At 32.3% G+C, this 16,296-nt stretch overlaps 2 protein-coding genes across 2 annotated transcripts in view; both read left to right on the forward strand.

Annotated features, from left to right (window-relative positions):
* Positions 1–9,236: 9,236 nt before the first annotated feature.
* On the forward strand, positions 9,237–11,138 carry LOC133331657 (uncharacterized). The gene is made up of 3 exons (XM_061540037.1): positions 9,237–9,440; positions 10,757–10,924; positions 10,983–11,138. The coding sequence occupies exons 1-3, from the start codon at positions 9,237–9,239 to the stop codon at positions 11,136–11,138; spliced, it is 528 nt and encodes a 175-aa protein (XP_061396021.1).
* A 3,908-nt stretch (positions 11,139–15,046) lies between these two features.
* Positions 15,047–16,296, forward strand: part of LOC133331654 (uncharacterized) — a 34,057-nt gene continuing 32,807 nt past the window's right edge. Inside the window, exon 1 of the mRNA XM_061540035.1 lies at positions 15,047–15,070. Coding sequence (XP_061396019.1) covers positions 15,047–15,070 — 24 coding nt within the window. The remainder of the gene's footprint in view (positions 15,071–16,296) is intronic.

The following is a 16,296-nucleotide window of genomic DNA, read 5'->3' on the forward strand; positions in this document are numbered from 1 at the left end:
TAATGTATTTATATATTTTAATATTTTTTTTTTTTTGAAAGTTGCAATTTTTTTCATTTTTTAGACTTTGTTTATTTCATTCAGGAAAACATGATAAGGTTAGTATATTTAATGTTTCTCATTCTTTGGGGCCAAGAATATATTAAACTTTAATAATAAAAACATTTTTTTAAACATTTATTTATTATTTTTTTAATAATATTTTTGGCCTTATTAAGACTTCACATATTTCAGTTGTTTTCATAACAAAAATTTAATTATAAATAAAAGCAGGAAAAAATACAAATCGAAATAAGAAACTATTATTACTATTGTAATAATAGTTTGTTATTCCGATTTGGATACACAATGTTCTGACAAAAGTTGTAAAATATCATTCTGGGCATCTTTATTTTTTTGGTTGCTTGTGGTTTGCGTAAATTTGAAATCAAGGGATCTGATTAACACAAAAACGCTTGCATTAAGTCTTTCATTGTATTTAATCGGTATGTATTTCGCGTATGGTGCTCACGGAAATTGCGGCAATCTTCGCCGGGCTTCCATTTCCGACATTTTTCCTAATTGAAGTGTTGATACTTTAATTATATGGGCTCCATGTATTAAGATTTTATGTATGGAACACGGCATATAAAACCAAGGATACAGTATTATAAAAAGTTCTGCGTTTTGTAAAGCATATTCCATAAACGATTCAATATCGATTTTGAGCCCGCAAGAAATGAGATTCTGCACACTCCGTTCAGCAACATTAAATTCTGATAGAAAAATGAGCTCCTTCGAGGCGCGTAACAATATGATCTACCATATCTTGTAAAGGCACTTGAGCTGAATAGTTCGTAAATTGGACTCCATTTGGATAACATTTTAGTTTCGTTTTGTTGGAGCATTCGTCAAACTTCTTATCGGGTGTTCCACGATTAGTCAGTGGATTAACTTATAAAAGTTATCCGTCTAACCACTCCTTGTTGTTTTCTTCAAATTTGTGGCGGCTTCTATGGTCGAATTTCCATTTCTCAGCCAATTTTGCTACAAATTTTCTATTTTTTTTTGTTTATTAGAAGATCTTTATTAGCATTGCACATGTTGATATTAATAATATTATTAAATATATGAGTTTCAATGACAGAAATTTTTTTAGTACACACAGGCTCGTTGCGCCATAGTAAATAAACTTCTCGTCTGAGCATCGACATTTTTCCTAAAAAATGCAATATCTTGTAAAGTTGCAGGTGGCTGCAGATCATTTGGGAATTTTATAATCACAAGATGACGTAGTAATTTAAAAAAACACATTCTAGCGCGAATACACACGAATATCAGAAGTTCCGGTCTATGGAAGTCTTACTTTGGATTTTTTTCAAGCAGATGAGTGGTATAGTACACTTGAACTATATTTTTTCTACAACACTTAAGCACAGGTCACAAACAAAATTTTTTTTAGTTAATACATACCTCTAATAATAAATAAATCAACTTTTCATTCACTTAATTGAGACAAATGCTACTTTAGAGAAAGTTTGGCTATGCAAAGAAAACACGTGTTGAAGCTTAGTTATACATAGGCTGAAACATATGTTGTGTTTGACAGTTCACAGCTATTCAACTAGATCATATCAATCAGAATAGAATCGATATATCAGATCAGTGGGATAGTAGTAATCGATAGAGACGCAATTTTGGCCCAATTAAACACTTTGAAAATTGAATTAAACGACGCTAGATCGTCCATTTCGCCCACAGTGCAGCGGTTCGTTTTCGTGCCGTTTTTCTTAGAGAGACGTAATATGCACCTAAAAAATGCAACACTGGGATGGCCGTAATAAGTTTGTACAGAATAAGACGAAAACAAAAAATGTCGGAAAATGTGCGAAAAGCTGTAAATGCGGGAATATTGGACATATAAAAGTCATAACAAGGGAAACTTCCCTTAGAAGTATTTTGGTATTTTGAATGAATTTCGTGGATTATTTTTTCTTAAGGGGAAATACATACGAGGATTCAGATCTGGCATGTTATGTTTTTTTTTTGTATTAGGGTCGTACCTAAATTCATGCGTATGGGTATGAATTTATTCACCTCAAAAGTTTAATACATGTATTTCAATGAATGTCACCAAAATACGCATTGCGTATCAAAATATAAAGTTGAAAATTTTCAATATTGACAATGCGTATTTTAAATTTTTTGTTTTTGTTTTTTTTTTTTTTAAGTAGAAAGTAGTAGAAAGTAGAAAAAATTGTTTTTCTATGCGTATAAACCTTTTTCAATCAATTAAAAAATATTTTCATCCATTTTCGCCGTTTTCAATTGTCACAGATGCAAATAAAGTCCTTGCGTATTTGGGTAATACGGACGTCTAACAAATCCTATAAAGGTGAAAAGTTGAGTATTTTTGTACGGAGCGCATAAAATTAGGTACGACCCTTAAATACCAATTTATAAAGGAATATCAGAATCGAACATGATTTTGCACCCCACCCACTTTTATTATTTTTAAATAAAAGAAGCCAACTTGGCATGCCAATTCTGAAATCCACTTATGTGATTCCCCCTTTAGAGCCACACAAACTCTTTGAAAAATAAATAAAGGAAATTTTTTTGCGGTGAATCACAAGATCATATGTTTCTTTGTATACTCTCACCTATAAGGTGGAGTGTACATTAAATTCGTCATTCCGTTTGCAACACATCGAAATATTTATTGGAAACACTATAAAGATAATACATTATTGATTACAATAAAAGTATATGTCGATTTATGCGTGTCCGTCTGTCGGTCTGTTGATTATAGTCACAATAGAGAATATTTAATAATGCTGAATATCGGGTGGTATGTATTTTTATATAAGCGCTATGACTAAATGCGGTTCATTCTCCAACCTGACTTTCCAGTTTTTTATCTTGATATTCTCCGAAGGTAGAATGATTACAACAGATGGCTAAATCGACTAAATCGTCTCAGTATTCCATGATTTGTAGGGCAAAAACTAACACTTTCGAGTACATAATATCCCCCATGCTATGGTCGAATACGGATACAAAGAGCCAACCCCAAAACCCGAAGCATGAAATCAATCCATACACACGTCCTCGGCGACATATGTATGCCATATTTTATTTCATTAGTAATTTGATCAGAATCAAATTAGTCATTATTTAAAATTTAATCTCAATTGGACAACAGTTCATATTTGGTGCACAAATAATATGAAGTCAATAAAAAATATATATGGGAGCTATATTTGTATCTGCAACAATTGTTTACAAAGCACAATATTCTAGGCTGAATTTAATACGTTGTGCAAAACAGTGTTTGGAAGCGGAACCAACTAACGGACGGTGCTGGCTAGTCTATGGGGCCGCAGTTCTTGTCATTGAGTTAGACCTGTTATACAGTAAACCCCGCCTAATTACCTCAGTGAAAATTTAAAGATTTTTGAGTTATTAAATATCGGTGGACATTGGTGTTTTGTTTTTTCTTTCGTTTTGCCTGAGATATTAACTGGAGCTTTAGTTAGATAGACAAAGATGTATTTCTGGGAGACATTTCACGAAAATTTTCAAAACAATAAATTTTATGTGCAAATGTGTGGCCAGTGCTCTAACAAATGTAAGCCATTTTAAGTGAAGTTGCCAGGTTTAAAAAAATACATTGGGTAATTACATGGGACAGATTTAAAGGTACGGTTACTTTGGGTAGGTTATTTAGGCCCAAATAAATAAAATGGGTAATTAATCGGGGGTAATTAAACGTGCAATTTTGTAAGGGATTGTACTGAAAATAACTGGGTATTCTGAAATCGAATTAATTAAACATGGAAGGTAATTAAGCGTGGAGGCAATTAAGCGGGGAATACTGTATTGGAAAATAAAAAAAATTATTGCCAGGGTATCATACTTTAACCCAGCGAAGTGCTTTATCACAAAACAGCAGCGATTAAAGCATAATATGATTAGCTCTACGAGAGAACCTCTCTTTATCGTTTCCCTGACGGAATACCCCTATCTTCCCACACCTGCTATAGATCTACGAGTCCTTACCGTCTCCCTTTACTTTTCCATGTTTACTATTTATTAATGTTTACAGATTTTTACCACTTTAAATTCCAGATTCTTTTTCAGGTTTGTACAAAGGCATGTCTGCCCGTTGTATGTGTATCCTAAGGTATTCGTATCGTTCAGGTATGTATTTTATATATTAATAGAAGTCTATATTCTTATTTAAAAGTTTTCAATTTACTCTAACTTTACAGGGCTTTCAACTAAGAGGAACCTGCCTACCGGTACTATGCCTTAATATACTTTGTACTTTAGAAAGATGATTGCCGATTAAAAAATAAACTTAAAAATCAAAACTCCAAAGTAGCATACGTTTGGGAACCTCTGGTTTGGATGTGTCCTCATCGGAGGCCAAGAAAAAAACGGAACGAATTTTTCTTAACTTTTTATTACTGTACCTTAGTGTGATTCCTTGTCAGGACTCCGAAAACAATGTTGTGACCTTCATTATAATTCCCAAACATCGCTTAAAAATCTAGTAACCAGGACACACCACAAGTTATATCTGAATCTGAACCGATTTGATCCAAACTTACCAGTCGTTATTTTTGTCCCATTTCGATATGATGGTGCACAATGCACATAAAATCGAACTATAATATATATGGGAGCTATATCTAAATCTGAACCGTTTTTTTCAATTTGTCCTTGGGTTGTTGACAAACCTAGGTTGTTAACAAAACTGTCTATGTCATTAGGGTTAATGCTGTCACAGTTGGGCTAAACTAAGCTCCCCGTCAGTTTCCAGAGTTGTATCCACTTACTCTTGGGCTAAGCAGGATAACTTTAACCGGAAACAGCCCCCTTTGAACGAATTGAGAAGGAGTCTGTCAAAGTGGTTCTGGTAGTAAATGCCGATCTGAAGCATGGGTACTTGCGCAAGCAGATGAGGCAGGACTTGGGAGCACTATTTACATTAAATCAGACTAAAATAAATATGGGAGATATATCTGAAACCAATTTCAATAGGTTGGGTCAAATAAATGAGCTGTGCCAAATTTCGTCCAATGCGGCCTGAACTTTGTATACAGTTAACCTGGACGCGATATATAGATCAGCAGAATATAGATCAGCGACTCGGAATATAGATCAGCAGAAAGACAGAGTTCAGTTGAAGTTTTGTATATCCGTCGGATATACTTATCAGCCTACATACATATTCCGTCATACTTACATTCATATATACCGCAATTATTTTTAACTTATTATGAAGAAATGTATTTTTAATTGATAAAATACTATCTAGTATTGTGACCATATTCGACAAAGGAGATTAGTTCATAAGCAATGCCACTGAACTATATTGTTTATGAACTAATCTTCTTTGTCGAATATGTTTTTTTTTTATTTGATTAATTTATTGAGACTTATAATTTTTTTTTTTTTTCAATTTATAATTTATTAACAACAATAACTATAACGAACACTATAATGTATTATATTAAAATCATTATAAGTTAATGCTATAAACTAATAATATTTGTAGTAATTATACCCTACACAACTATGTTGTCAGGGTATTATAGCTTTGTGCAGCCCCAAATGTTTGTAACGCCGCGAAATATTGGTCCTAGACCCACCTTTAAGTATACCGATCGTCATATCTCGACTAGCTGAGTCGATCTAGACATGTGTGTCCGTCCGTCTGTCCATTATAATTTGTAAACACGATACAGGCCACAGTTATGGACCAATCTTCACGAAATTTTGCATGTAGGATGGGTTCTGGCCAATGAAGACCCCTATTGTTTTTGGTAAAGATCAGTTAATATTTAGGGGATGAAATGGACCAAATACTACATTTTTGTCGGTTTTTCTGGCCGCTCCAGAGGCCGCAGTTATGGTCCGAACGTCGTGAAATTTTACATGGAGAAGGGGATCGGGCCTAAGAATAAGCATGCCTGTTTTGATAAAGATCGGCCAATATTTAGGGGGTCAAATGGACCCTGACTTTTGTGTGAAAAATTACAAAATTTTTATTCTGGGGCGTATATACTTGCTCCTGAAGGACATATACTCGAGATGTTGATAGTTTGTCTAAGATGAGTTGTTGACCTTCAAATTGATACCAATTATATGGCTGTATGTACTCCCATGCGGGAGTTATACGTAATTAAGTAAAGATGATTATGTGCATATTATTACTATTACTCCATTAGAGGACGGAAATGTCGCGCTGATTGCTTTAAAATTGTACATGAAGTTCCGATTATGGTCAAGGATTCCGCTTATAATTTTCGGTGAAGTTGAGATTTCATTCAGGGGGTGCAATGAACCGAAAACTTTAATTTTGTCAGATTTTCTAGTCGCTCTAGAGGCAATTATTATATGCAGAACATCACATATTTTACAAGGTGAAGGGGATCTGACAAAACACTTAAAGCGGCTGTTTAGATGATGATCGGTCAATTTTCTGAGGGTCAAATCAACCAAAACCTAAAGTGACAAATTTTTTATTTTATTGCGTAAAAATTCACTTCAAGAAAAAACATTTTGGAAAATATGCAAGACATAGAAAGATCAGTTGTTGATCTATAATCGATACAAAGGGTGCAAATATCACGAAATATTGCCCTGGCTCAGAATATAGGACCGCCGAAGGTGTACTTTTCGTGGTAGTTGTGTAGGTTATCATATGGTCGGCCCCGTCCGACTATACTGCTCCGCTCACTGGTATAATTTTACAATTAATTTAATAATTGGAGTACAGTGCTTAAAAAAAAATAAATGTCGAATATGGTCATAAGAGAATATTGAATTTTACCAATTAAAAATACATTTTTTCATAGTAAGTTAGAAACAATTGCCATAATTGTAGTATATAAATATAGGTAAGATGCAGTATATATATATATACTAGCGGGCCCGGCAAACGTTGTCTTGCCTAGCAATATTGTTGATTTATAATTCTCGGAATTTTAGATTTGTTTTAAAAACCCTCCACTATAAGGTAGAGTGTGCAGATCTTTGTAATATTTTTTTTTCTAATTTTGCATTCGAATGTTGCTGTTGATATAAATGTATTAATATTCGAATTCGTAGAAAAAAATATTTTTAATAAATTTAGATGCGCATATAAGATTGACTTTCGGATTTAATTACATTTTCCCAATATATTTATAAGACTTCATTATAACGGTAGCACAATATTAAGTTAGCTTTTTATACCCTCCACTATAAGAGCTTTGAAATTTCCACATACATTACTATTCCTAGGATATTTGGTATTGAAAATGTTCCGTATTGGTTCTCTTTTAATTGGTGTAGGAAGCTTTTTTAAGGTTTTGTTCAAATAAAATTAAAAATTTATGAATTTTTTGATATAATTCATCAAATATGACTTGGAATAGATCACAGCATGCAGATAAGAAAAAAACAAGTTCAAAATGTCCATCCTAAGGTTCCAGAGTACTGGGTGTGAGTATGAAAATGAGGGTATTTAAGTAAGCTGCTCCAAACGTTGATTTTAAACTCATGCACTGAATATACATTTATTCCAAATGTCTTTCTAAATAAAAATTGAAATTACAACGAAATCGGTTTTAAGAGTCTTCTAAAATACCGCAGGTTAAAGGTCCACTTTATGAACCCTGAAAAATATCATTGGTGTAACATTCATATATACATGGTTTTACCTACATTTATGGTTTTCGCTATAAGCACATAACACCAAAAGTAATGAATGATTACAACCAAATTTCGTCACTAACACCAAACATCAACTTATACGAATACGGCCTGTCTACCTTACATGCAAGGATTCGATGTTTAGAATGTATATTACACATTTCATACCGACTGGTTTTGAAAAAGTGGAAAATTAATAGCTCCGATCGGCCACTTTTCGAAGAAAGTATACGCAATGGAATTGACATTTGAGATCGAGTGGATTTCGTAAATCTAAACGCAGTTTAATCCCTGTTTTCCCTGCTGAGTATGCAATTCTGAACCTTTTTTAAAATCTATGTATTGGAAGTAAAGCTCAAAGATATTGATATTGGCATATAACCACCAAATATATATAATGGTACCACTTGATTTAATATTTGAAGTGGATAGCAACATTTTAGGTACTTTGAGGAGCAACATGTTCCTACGGAACTATTATTTGCAAACAAAAACATCTAGGGCATGTATCTTAGAATCAGAATTCCCCAAATGAAAACGAACACGATTCAGAATGTCTTCTGATTTTCTATCCATGCATTTGTCCAAAATGTAGGTACATTTCATGGAAAACGTGTACATTCAATGATCGCGAGTAGATTCAATGGTATACTTCTCAATTACTTTTTGTATTATCACAAAAAATGGTTTGCATACAATGTCAGTCCAATAAAAAATAAAATAAAATATTTTGAAAATTTTCAATAATTGACAAATAACGGCTTAAAGGAATGACACGCTACCAATTCTAGCCCAAAATATCTCAAAATAACAACTACGACGTGGTGCAATCAAAATAGCTCGATACTAAAGTTCGTGGAAATGCAAATATGCTTCATAATTCATTTTTGCAAATTTTTAGCAGTTTTCGATTTTTTCGCACCTTTTAAACCTTCCCTGGAGCTCCACGAACACTTCAAGACTAAGATAAGAAAAATCCTTTCAGCCGTTCTCGAGTTTTAGCGAGACTAACGAGCAGCAATTCATTTTTATATATATATAAATATATATAGATTAACAACAATACCTATAACGAACACTATAATGTATTATTTTAAAATCAATACAAGTTAATGCTATAAACTAATACTATTTGTAGTAATAAAATTTTACAATTAATTTAATAATTTGGAGTACAGTGCTTGCTCCCGATACTAGAAATTATTTATTTATAAAAATAAATGTCGAATATGGTCATAAGAGAATATTGAATTTTACCAATTAAAAATACATTTTTTCATAGTAAGTTAAAAATAATTGCAATAATTGTAGTATATAAATATTGGTAAGATTCAGTATATATATATATATATATATATATATATATATATATTATATTTTTAATATCGATCTAACCACTATATACTGTACAAAGTATACATGTTGAATTCAATTAGAATCACGCCTCAGTACATTTTTATTGAATAATATAATAAATTACGAAGAAGAAAATAAATAACAAAAAATAACTACCAACCTAATGTGATTGATTAGTGAAATCAGTTGCTAAAATGAAATTAACTTGGTTAGTTCTGTTATTGTCGGCATTTCATATTCGGAACAACGTCGCTATCCGCTTTACAAATATAAAATGTCAAACCTTTCATCCTGAATTTGCCACCTTCGAAGAGTGCCATCTTAAAGTGATTAGACGCGGTGTAATTGGGCTAAATGTTTATGTCAAGTTGTGGCAATTACCGGTTAACAATATATCCGTAAGTCATTTTTTGTTTGTTTTTTGTTAGGACTGCCAGCCGCATTCACAAACGTAGGTATTTTTAGATTATTTAGTGCACATCAAATTATTTGGTCCAAGTACGGAACATTTTGAAATTGGCTTCCATATATAGGTGCACCCGATTTTACAATGGTGCACCTAAGTCCCAAGGTTTGTCCTATTGAGACGAAAATTTGCACAACATACCAAATAAAAAGCAGTAAGAAAAATCGGACTGGGCCGACTATATGTTACCCTTCACCACTTTGGATACATACAAGACATGCTAATATATATATATACAATATCCTGTAGATAGAACAGACATGGAATCGTGCGAAATTTAATGTGTGATCTACATAGATATTTGAACCATTTAGAAACCCATACACATACCATTCTGAAATCTATGATAAATTGCATGTCAATGGAATTCTTTGGTATACCATTTGTATGAAATCGAGTAAAATAATGTATGTGGAGCTTTATGTAAATCAGAGTTGAAAAGAACTAGTGTGTGTGAGATAATAACTAAAAATGACTGACCATACGAGAAAAAAAGAGAATGCATTAGTGATGTAAATCGAAGCTGTAGTTTTCAAGTTCCACAGTTGGTCTGAGTCTACTGGACGTCTTGCGCATTGATACCATCAGCTTGGTCTTCTCGCCATTTACTGCCAGACCCACTTTGGCAGACTCCTTCTCAATTAGTTGAAAGGTGGCTGTTAACGCTCGCATGTTCGACCCATTATATTGATGTCATCGGCATAGGCGAGTAAAATATGCTGTTTGGTGTACAGAGTGTCATTTCTGTTCACATTTTTCGACGAATAGATAGAATGTGTCGATGTGTTTTTTGTTGGACTTTTCCAGGATCTGGCGCGGAGTAAAAATCTGGTCAATTGTGCATTTTGCAGTTCTAAAGCCACATTGGTATAGTCTAATTATGTGAATTGACCATTGGCTTCAGTCGTTCAAGCAGCACGCTGGATGACATGAACGGGTGCGAACCTTGACTGCCACAAGGTAATGGTCCGAATCGATATTCGGATGTCATAGCTAGGGCAAAAAAAATGTCGTTGGTCTGTTAATCTTGAAGCATGGGCGCAATAAGACTAATGTAGAAGAACTTCGCTTTTATGTGGATTATATCAATTCGCTCATCTACTACTTTTGAAGCGGTATAATATAATTTGTAGATCAACTCTTATAGACGTGGAAGAGGGTATCCTATACGAATTTGGACCTTTCTTATTTATTAAATTAAAATCAATGTATCCCTTTATCTTAAATTTGTTTGATTGATATTTTCAGATAAATTTGGCTTTTTTGAAAAAGGCCAATGGCTATCGACCATTTCTATACAATGTCACTACGAATTTTTGTGGTTTTTGGGCCAATCGGAAGAAATATCCCATTGTTGATGTTTTCATAGGTGTTGTAACGAAAGATTCGAATATTAATCACACATGTCCATATAATGTAAGTATTCTGTAAATTCTCACATACATATATAAATATATATTTTTTTTTCTTTCAGCATGATATAATAGTGAAGAATTTAGTATTGGATATGAATAAACTGAGATACATCCCATTTCCGCGTGGAGAATATCGTATAGATTTGAAAGTTGCTGCCTACAATGATTGGAAAGCAGATGTGAAGGCATATATTGAGATATTAGAAGATTTGTAATTTATGTGAATGCCAATTTTTATACCCTCTACCATAGTATGGAGTGTATATTAATTTTGTCATTCCGTTTGGAACTCATCGAAATATTCATTTCCGAACCTATAACGTATATATTCTTGATCAGCGTAAAATTCTAAGATAATCTAGCCATGCCCGTCCGTCTGTTGTAATCACGCCATCTTCTGAAGGAATTGATAAGGTTAATAGTTACTAGATCTCACCACAAAATATTATGAATATAGGCCAATTTTTTCGGATAGCCCCTATATAAGGGTACCCCACAATTTTCGGTACTTTAGAGTTCTTGAGCGCGTTTTTTAACCAATTTTGTAGTCGTATATGGTAACAAGTCTCCCTAGCAAAAATAAATATTCGCCCCCTTTTTGGGGTAGTCCCCATATAACCCCTTTTTTATATTATAAAAGTTATCTGATTTTTTCCGTGTTTTAGGTTTGGTTCTAAAACTCTGTTGTAATCATTTCACCTGCGGAAGATATCGAGATAAAACATCTAGAACGTAAGGTTCGATAATGAACTATACATTTAGGCCTAGCCCTTATATAATGATCCCTACCGATGTTAGGTATTTTTAATATTTAGAGTAAAAAATGTATTCTGATTGAAAAATTGTAGTTTCGAATAAAGCTATATCAGTCATCAATTTGGCATAGCACCTCATATAATGATAACTACGAATGTTCGGTAATTCCTGCATGATATAACCAACATTGGTCCCGCTTAAGGTATAGCCTACAGGTAAAGTACGTCCCTGTAGGCCGTACAAATGTTTTTCTGCAACCCACAACAATGCACTCAATCCACAATTATTACCATTTTGTGCGGGAGATATCAGGTGTGGACCGATATTCCCCATCTTCGAACTTGAACTAAGTTTGGAAGAAATAATCGAACTTTTGTGAAACGGATTTGATCCAAAGAAACATGGGGTCTAGAACCAATATTTCGATGAGGCACATATTTATCGTATCAAAGTGTATACACCCTCATTAGCAATAAGACGGAGGGTATATATTGTTGATATTTATCTTTGGTGTACATTATGGTTTACATAATCGGTTTGTATAGGTCCACTTTTTGGCATGTTCACCATAATTTCATGTCAAGTACCTGTCAGTATAGCTATGGTGTAGGATACCCAAAGTTCGGCTCGGCCGAACTTAACGCCTTTTCGTTTGTTTTTAATTAAAAATATATGCTAATAGTTTTTTTATCGTATAATAAAAATGGAGAATAAATGTAGATTATTTGTGCAATAAAATATTTTTACGTAGATTATTTCAAAAAATTATTTTTCAATATTCATTTGGAAAATTTGTTTAATATTCATAGACAAATATTAATTAAAAACCAATTATTACTTGTGAAATTGAAATAAAAATTTGATCTGTCGAGGTCAGTTGCAAAAATGAAGTACAAGTGTTTGATACTATTATTTCTTATTTTCTACATCCGTATCTATGAGACGGCAATACGTTTCACAAATTTGAAATGTGCAGAATTTCATCCTGAATTTGTAACCTTTCAAGAATGTACTCTAAAAGTAATTGGTCGTGGTAAAATTGGGTTAAATGTTTATGTCAAATTGTGGCAATTACCAGTTAATAATATTTCGGTGAGATCAACATTTATTATCAAAACCAAATTAATATATATATATATATATATATATATAAACATTTTTCTTTTTTTTCAGACTAATTTGGCTTTATTTAAAAAGTTTAGTGGCTATAAACCATTTCTGTATAACATCAGTGCAGATGTGTGTCAATATTTTAAAAATCCCAAAAAAATATCCATTTCTTCAACTGTTCCATGGTGTTGTGGTCAAGGATTCAAATATCAATCACACTTGCCCTTATAATGTGAGTAAACATGGCCTATTCTGATGTTAAGAAATCCTTAAAATGTTGTCCTACTTTTTCAGCACGATATAATTGTTAGAAATTTAGATTTAGATGCAAATAAATTTCGAAATTTACCATTGCCACGTGGGGACTATCGCTTTGATTTGAAGGTTGGCGTAGACAGTGAATGGATGGTGGAGGTTAAGATTTTTGTCGAAATAGGCGATGATTTATAAAGGTATAAAATTGTTAAATACAGTATGTCAAGAATGACTTTACACATGGACAATTACTAAACATTTTCAAATGAAGAACCTCGAAATAACACAAATATTAATTTGTTATTTATCATAATTGTATGCTACACTTAATACACTTTGAATCAACCAAATACAAATTTAGTATAAAATAAAAGAGCACACGGTGATACAGGGTATTACGTCTTTGTGCATATGTTTGTAACAGGCATAAGAAAACGAAAAAATGGTTCCTTTGGAGAACCGAACAGAAATTAAAAATCTACGATCACTAGGTGCATAAGTTTACACCTGGAATAATAAGATGACAGAGAAAGGGAAAACTGTAATGAATATAAAGTAAAATTTATAATTTGATTGTAGTCTTTCCAAGCGATTTATGTGTACGGCTTGTATTGTTTTCCATTATATTGACGCACAAGCAAGCTTAGATCGATCGAAAGTTGTAAATAATAATTTGCGAGTATATGGATGCTAAAGCTAAATAAGCACTAGGCATAATATAATCAATATGATGTTTCAATGAAAGTTCATAATAAAAAACTACTCCATGTTCAAGTTTAGTATTAGCTTTTGACAATATAATATTATTGATATGATACTATGTAGCATTTTTTGTAAACGCTTACTAAATGGTAGATGAACACATTTAGAATAGTTGAAATCAAATGTATTTAATTGACTCCAAGAAAACGATCGATTTCTATCACCTTGTAATAATTCAGAATCACGAAAACTAGAATTTTTTTTGCAAATAGTTTAATATCAGAGATTTCTTTCTTATATACGGTTTTTTCTTATATGGAATTATCAGATATAAGAAAGTTGTTTCTTATAAGAGTACGTAGGAATATAAGAAATCTATTTCTTATGTGAATATATTTTCTTAAAGTAAATTTTTTAAATGAAAAACATGTCAAAACAAGAACAATATTTTATTAAATAAGACAATTCAGTAAATAAATTTACTAAGTTACGAAATAAAATCACAGTTTGGCAAAACAAATTCAGTATGTTAAAAACTAAATATTTAAATAAACGAAAAGAACAAAATTTAAATCAGTTCATATTTTGACTAACAATATTTAAACATATTCAGTGTGGCCAACAATCTTAAATATTTTCTTATTTGAAGCGTTTTCAAATACCTTTGTCAGTTTTGGTGTTTGACAAACATTTCTTATATGAGTGTTTTTCTTTTTCGCGTTTTTCTTATATGACGTAATTTTTACACTGAGAAGATGTAAAAAGGCTCGGTGTTTTTGATAATCTTTCTTATATCCGATTTTTTCTTATATGAGATGTGCTTATATCCGATATCTACTGTAATATGGCAATATAGTATTCAGAATTGCAATTTTTTACATTCACAAAACAATGCCTATTAGTGAGATAAGACTCAATCCATAATAGAAAAACAGAATGAATACCTATTTTTTATAACTAGGCCAATAGAATTTTGTATGAAACTCTGTCAAATGCTTCACAAAGATCAAAATAGATAGCGTCGACTTGATGTCCATCCTGAAAGATGGAAATACAATAATTTGTGAAAAGTAGAAGATTTGTGATCGTTGATCTGTTTATAATAAAACAATGCTTAAAGTGATAGAAATGAATGAACTGAGTTAAAAAGGTTATGAAATATAATATGTTCAAAAATCTTTGAAACACTGCATAATTTGGATATAGGTCTATAGTTTCTTTATATCATTCTTTGCGCCAGTTTTATAAACAGGGGTAACTGAAGAAATCTTCCATTTATTTAGAAACATTAATTTAGACAATGAGAGATCAAAAATTTCAAAAGGTAAGGCAAAATACCATCAATGTCAATTTTAGTTGAACCATTTAACATTTCAAAACCACGTAATACGTCTGTTACACTTAATTTACTAGAACCCATATTTATGATTTCCTGAACAAAATCTAACGGAAAGTTGTCATCTGCAACATCAGTTGGGAAAAAATTGGATTTAATACTGGATTGGATTTAAAACTGTTCAGCAATATCTTTGAAAGATGTTACATATTTCCAAACAAACATCAAACAAAGTAGTTCAAATAACCTGCCATTATTGGGCAAATTTATTGATACGGAATTAAATAATTGTATAATATCTATAAGCACCACGAGAACATCCAGTTTTAGCTATGTCTCGACCTTTACGATACAATTTAAACAGGTTGGTATTAAAAAAAATCACTATCATAAAAATCTGGATTAAGCCACGTTTCCACAAAAATATCAGAAGATTTAGTTCGTAAACCAGATATTTTTTGGTAATATATTTTAATAGAGGCAAAGCTATGATTGATTAAACTGGAGGTTGCCCCTTTTGGACCCTGGGAAAATTATGAAATGGCCTCATTCGATGGCCAGACTTAAAGATCTCATTATAGAAATCAGTTGTAACGCCTAATTTGAAATGAACACTCTCAGTTCATCCAGGTTTGTATCGCTTTTAACAAGCATAAAGCACGCTAAGTGATTTCTAGATATACTAGAGTGCTTTTCAACGTATGACATTATATCTTCAGCATCAACAGTAGGTTTAAACGATGTCAAAAGAGTCCATTTTTATGTACTACAACGTCCAACTCGTTACTCGAACTTTGGCCAAAAACTGCTCTTTTATTTTTAACATTGTTTCAGTTCCAACTCGTTCAATATTGTTCGATGGGTTATGATTTATAGGTAAGAGACCATGCAAAGATACACCAGCTAATCAGCATTAGCGGCAACAAAACCAAGTGGTGAGATATTAGGTAAATGATGATTATCTGGGAGAGACACTCGGCTAATCATACCAAGAGCAGCAGATCTAGAAAAACTGGTATTGAGAACATCAATTTGGTAAATTATATCAACCAGCATTTTGTTATGCCATGTTCTGACGGGCATTCGAAAAACGTAGTTCGCTCTTAGAATTACATACATGAATTAACCCGTTCATACAACAATATTCTTAATTTATGTCATCAGAGATTTCTTTATCAAATTTGTTGTTTCTCCTTTTACACCGACCAACTTAT

This window comes from Musca vetustissima, unplaced genomic scaffold, assembly GCF_032173495.1.
Source record: "Musca vetustissima isolate MV318-11 ecotype Yass unplaced genomic scaffold, APGP_CSIRO_Mvet_v1 utg9530, whole genome shotgun sequence".
Classification (NCBI taxonomy): domain Eukaryota; kingdom Metazoa; phylum Arthropoda; class Insecta; order Diptera; family Muscidae; genus Musca; species Musca vetustissima.